Source organism: Nicotiana sylvestris, chromosome 1 (genome assembly GCF_000393655.2).
Source record: "Nicotiana sylvestris chromosome 1, ASM39365v2, whole genome shotgun sequence".
Taxonomy (NCBI): Eukaryota; Viridiplantae; Streptophyta; class Magnoliopsida; order Solanales; family Solanaceae; genus Nicotiana; species Nicotiana sylvestris.
Genome location: NC_091057.1, coordinates 34,648,934 through 34,654,405, shown reverse-complemented (window position 1 = coordinate 34,654,405; position 5,472 = coordinate 34,648,934). Strand labels below are relative to the sequence as shown.

The window sequence follows — 5,472 nt, the reverse complement described above, 5'->3', positions numbered from 1 at the left end:
AGTATATTGGGGATCCGTCTCATGTTCTGGATTTCAGCACGGTTAAGTTGGATGATGATTTGACGTATGATGTGGAGCCAGTAGCTATTTTGGGTCGTCGGGTTCAGAAGTTGAGGTCAAAGGATATAGCTTCAGTGAAAGTGCAGTGGAGAGGTCGGCTCATGGAAGAGGCTACATGGGAGACGGAGCGGGAGATACAGAGTAGATATCCTTACCTGTTTGAGGCTTCAGGTATGTTTCTTGACTCGCTCAAGGACGAACGTTTGTTTAAGTTAGGGAGGATGTGACGATCCGACCAATCATCTCATGAGTTACCGCTCTGTTTCCCCCATTTCTATTTCTTTATACTTCGTTATCCGTATTTTATGTGACCGGGTTGATTAGTTTGTGTTTGGAGAGGATTTGGCAAGAAATGAGACACTTAGTCTCTTTTAAGAAAGTTTAAGTTGGAAAAGTCAACCGCATGCTGACTTATGTGTTAGAGGGCTCGGATGTGAGTTTCGATGGTTCGGTTAGCTTCGGGAGGTGATTTATGGCTTAGGAGTGTGATCGGAATGGGTTTTGGAGGTTCAGAGTAGAATTAGGCTTGAATTGGAAAAGTTGATATTTTGGCGATTTCCGTTTGATAGGCGAGATTTTTATATAAGGGTAGGAATGGAATTCCGAGAGTTTCAGTAGCTTCGTTATGTCATTTGGGATGTGTGTGCAAACTTTAAGGTCATTTAGACGTGGTTTGGTTGGGTTTTTGATCCAAAGTGTATTTCGAAAGATTTTAGAAACTTAGGCTTGAATCCGATGTGTTTTGGGTAATTTGATGTAATTTGAATAAGGTTTTAAGATGTGTTGGTGCCTTTGGTTGAGGTCCCGGGGGCCTCGGGATAATTTCGGGTGGTTAACGGAAGAGTTGGAAGGTTGTTGCAGCTGCTGAAGATTTGCTGCTTCTGGTGTTTTCGCACCTGCAGTTTGGGGACCGCAAGTGCGGCGTCGCAGGTGCGTTGAGGAAGTCGCAGAAGCGGGAAAGGCTGAGGGAGTTAGGAATCGCAGAAGCGCAGTGTTGGACCGCATGTGCGGAAACGCAGATGCGGAAGGGAGATCACAGGAGTGGTTTTGGGCTGGTTAAGTGAGTTCCGCAGAAGCGAACGTGTGACCGCAAATGCAGTACCACAGAAGCGGTTGTTGAGTCGCAGATGCGAAAAGGCCTGGGCAGAACATATAAGTTATTTCATTTCGCGATTTTGGGTTATTTCACCATTTTTGCCTTCGACCTTAGAGCTTTTTGGGAGATCCTGAAGAGAGAAATCAAGAGACTTCGTTAAGGTAAGGATTTTGGACCTAAAACACACTTCTATGGTAATATTTCATGGATTGAGATTGAAATTTAAGGAATTAAATGACTAAAAATGGAGGTTTAGGGCTTGAGTTTAAGAAGGGTTAAATTGAGGATTTGAGGAGTCATTTGAACTCCGATTTTGTATTCTTGATATGAATGAACTCGTGGGAAAACGAGGAATCTAATGATGTAAAAATTTCTGAATTTCGAGAAATGGGCCCAGGGCTCGGGTTTTGCAAATTTCGGGATTTTGGGTATTTTTCGATTGTTTTCGCTTGGGCTTTGTTCCCTTAGCATATTGTGACGTATTCGTTCTGATTTTGGATAGATTCGACACGCGTGGAGGCTGATTCGAGAGGCAAAGGCGTCACGAGCTAGAGATTTAGCCAGCTCGAGGTGAGTAATGATTGTCAATGATGCTCTGAGGGTTTGAAACCCCGGATTGCACATTGTAGTGCTATATTGAGGTGAGACACACGCCCGATGACGACCCTGGGGTCATGCACTATTGGGGATTGTGACTTGGTCTGTCCCGATTGATGATTTTACCGCGTATTTGATTGTAGACTATGTGTTGTTATCATTATTTGGGCTGAACGCCGTATTTGGGCCTAGTGCCAACTATTTGAACCCTTCGGAGCTATTTATTGATATTTTTCTCACTGTTTTGACTTGTTACTTGAACTCAGTCATGATATTTTCCCATTGTTTTACTATTCAGCCATTCTTTCTTAGTTTTCAAGACTTAAATGATATTTTAAATGATGTTTGGGCTGAAAATACTGTTTTCCTATTGCCGAGGGGCTTGTGATGATTTTTGGACTGAGTATGGCTGAGGGCCTATATTGTGAGGAACATTGATACTGATATGAGGCCGAGGGCCTGAGATACATATATACGTCACGATGTGGCTTGATTGATATGAGGCCGAGGGCCTAGATTTGATGCCACGAGATGGCTAGATATTGCGCTTGGGCCGTAAGGGGGCCCTCCCGGAGTTTGCACACCCCCAATGAGCACGGGTACCCATTGTGATGTGATATTGAGCCCGAGGGGCGAACTTCTATGTGTTTACTTTATCTTAATTGTTTGTCAATTACCTGTTTATTTGTTGTAGAAGTATTTTATTCTACTTTTCATTGGTTTACTGCTTACCAATTTCTTATTTAACTGCTTCATTATAGAATACATTGTGTATATGCATTTTTCTTACTTTTAGTCATTATTTATATTTATTACTCACTGGGTCGGAGTACTTATATTACTCCCTGCACCATGTGTGCAGATTCAGGCGTCGCTGGTTCCGCTCCTGAGTGTTGATTCCTCCAGTTCCAGGCGGTATTCGGAGACTACGAGGTAGTTGTTGGTGTCCGCAACCCCGTGTCTCTACTATCTTGTCATTTCTATTTCCTTCAAACATTTGTACTAGATATTGGACTTAGCAGACTTGTATCATGGTCTATAGATGCTCGTGACTTGTGACACCCCAATTAGGGCTGTGTCGGGTTGGATATTCCGCACCTTTATCGATATTTTCCGCTGTTTAGAATCATTTAATCACGCTTCTATTCAATAGTACGAACGAGAATTTATTGAATATTTATTTTTTGTTTTGCAATAATTTAGATAAAAATGCATAACCTATTTTTATTTTTCTTTAGCTAGCGTTTAGTCATGTAATTAATACTCCCTTCTTAGTCTATTTATTTTAGCATGACTTAGTACTTTTAGATTATGTTTATTTTTATTATGGCTTTTTAATTAGCAATATTTATATTACATAATTTTATTGTTTTTATTGTTGTATGTCTTTATTGTTGAATATTTTAGGATAATGCCACGACACATCTTATATTTTGTATTATTTTCTTGGAAAATACTTTATATAGTTGTATCTTACTAGGATTAAAGAAATATTTTGAGCATACATTATATGTTTTGTTCTACGAAGATTTTACCGGGAAAAAAACCTCGAAAACCCCAAAAAATCCGAGAAAAACCGAGATTGAAAAACCCGAGTTTTATTGGTTTGGTTTGGTCTTTAGATTTAATAACCCGACACAATTGGTTTGGTCTTTAGATTTAATAACCCGACACAATTGGTTTGGTTTGGTAATTGTAAAATCCGAACCAACCCGACCTATGTACACCTCTACATTTTGCATCCTTTATGTGTACATCATTTTTCAATTTGTACCATAATTTTGTTTTCTCACGATTGCCCCTTACAATATGACCTCCTTGATTTTAATCATATTCTCTGTTCTTATAATTTCCTCCCTAATGTATGTATATGCACCATTAATTAATTGTATAATCCCATTAGAAGTAGGCCAGCTTTTGCAATAAAAGTAACTAGTCAAAGTTTAATCCCTGGACTAAGGAAATATAAGTAATCAACACAGCCAGCTACCTACCGACCCAAAAGAAAAGAAAAGGAAAAAGAATTTGAGAAAAGAAAGTCAGAAGTAAAAATATAAAGTATATAATAAGAAGGAAACTTTGAATAAAGCATAGATGGGTTAGGACATGTTTGTGACCACTCACAAAACTGCAATATTTTTTCGACTGAAATGCATATCCAAAGATAATTTCAAATTTTAAATACCAATTTTCAACTTAATTCCAAAAACTTCTTTTTTTTCAAAAATTACAATCTTTTTTGTCCAAACGCCTACCAAGTCATATGTCATATGCATCTTTGACTAAGTTGATAAAAATTCATAAAGATAAGTAATACATTATAATTTGAACTAATCCTAAGTAGTTAATTAATTAATTAGTCTAACCAAAGGTGCTATATTCTAATCTTTATTAATGAAAATTCAAAACCCTTTGCTTGTCGACCAAGCATAAACTCTCAATATTTTTTTTTTTAAATGACATTAAGAGAAGTGAAAAGAGGAGAAAGAAAACTCAAAACCAAAAAATGGATCAAGATTTGAAGCTCTATGGAGCATGGCCTAGTCCTTATTCATTAAGAATAATATGGGCTCTTAAATTAAAGGGATTATCATATGAATATATAGAAGAAGATTTGGCAAATAAAAGTGATTTGCTTTTGAAATATAATCCTCTTCACAAAAAAATCCCAGTTCTTGTTCATGTTGGAAAACCAATATGTGAATCTATGGTTATCCTTGAATATCTTGAAGAAAAATGGCCGAATCAGTATCCTTTGTTCCCAAGTGATCCTTATGAAAGAGCTGTGGCTCGATTTTGGGTCAAGTATTTTGAAGAAAAGGTTAGATTATTTATCGACATATAGATTTCCTTTTTTTTTTAATGAGTTTAACATTTGTTGATAATTTTTTTTTAACCTTTTTAGTTATTTAAATGTCGATTACGATTTATAAGATAACTGTGCAGAAATTATATACAAGATTAAATTATTTTAAAATGTTATTGCACGTAATTCTCTCCATTTCCTTTCTGATAAAGAAGTTATTTCTGTCCTTTATAATATATTTGAAAATGTTTTGCAGAGTGTATCTCTTTGGATTATATTTAGAGCCACAGGGGAAGAACAAGAAAGGGCAGTGAAAGACAGTTTAGAAATGTTGAAAACCATTGAAGAACATGGTTTTAGAAATCAGAAACTATTTTTCAGTGGAGAAAAAGTTGGAATAGTTGACATAATCTTTGGATGGATTTCTCATTGGCTCAAAATCATAGAAGAAGTCGGAGGTGTTAAGCTGCTTGAAGAAAACTCATTCCCTAATTTGCAAAAATGGATGAAAAAGTTCAAAGAAGTACTTGTGATTAAAGAGAGTCTCCCTAATCAAGAAAAATTATTTTTGCCTTTTAAACTTACAAGAGACATGTTGCTAGCATCTTGAGTTTGTTGAACAAAATAAATTTAAAATAAATAAATATATGTGTGTGTGAATTTTTTCTTCTAGTAATTGTTTCAGTATTTTTTTTTACGAGTTTAAATTATTTACAGACTGTATACAATTTTTTTAAACCATCAGGTTGAGTTAATCTGTTATACCCGGTAACTACTTATAGCAAATCAAGTCCGATGACTTGACAATAATTTGTATATGTTGTAACATGTTAACTATACCAGTCATTACAGGAAGTAGCGACGGATAAATTATGTAGCTAAACAGAAAAATTCGTCGCTAATCATATTTAAC

At 36.3% G+C, this 5,472-nt stretch overlaps 1 protein-coding gene across 1 annotated transcript; it reads left to right on the top strand.

Annotated features, from left to right (window-relative positions):
* Positions 1-4,208: 4,208 nt before the first annotated feature.
* Positions 4,209-5,231, top strand: LOC104231248 (glutathione transferase GST 23-like). The gene is made up of 2 exons (XM_009784243.2): positions 4,209-4,574; positions 4,816-5,231. The coding sequence occupies exons 1-2, from the start codon at positions 4,260-4,262 to the stop codon at positions 5,167-5,169; spliced, it is 669 nt and encodes a 222-aa protein (XP_009782545.1). The 5' UTR covers positions 4,209-4,259; the 3' UTR covers positions 5,170-5,231.
* Positions 5,232-5,472: the final 241 nt, after the last annotated feature.

Bases quoted from the DNA above. Each gene is read 5' to 3' on its own strand.
- LOC104231248 (XM_009784243.2), top strand. From the start codon at position 4,260: ATGGATCAAGATTTGAAGCTCTATGGAGCATGGCCTAGTCCTTATTCA. The intron at 4,575-4,815 runs GTTAGATTATTT...AATGTTTTGCAG, and splicing joins TCAAGTATTTTGAAGAAAAG to AGTGTATCTCTTTGGATTAT.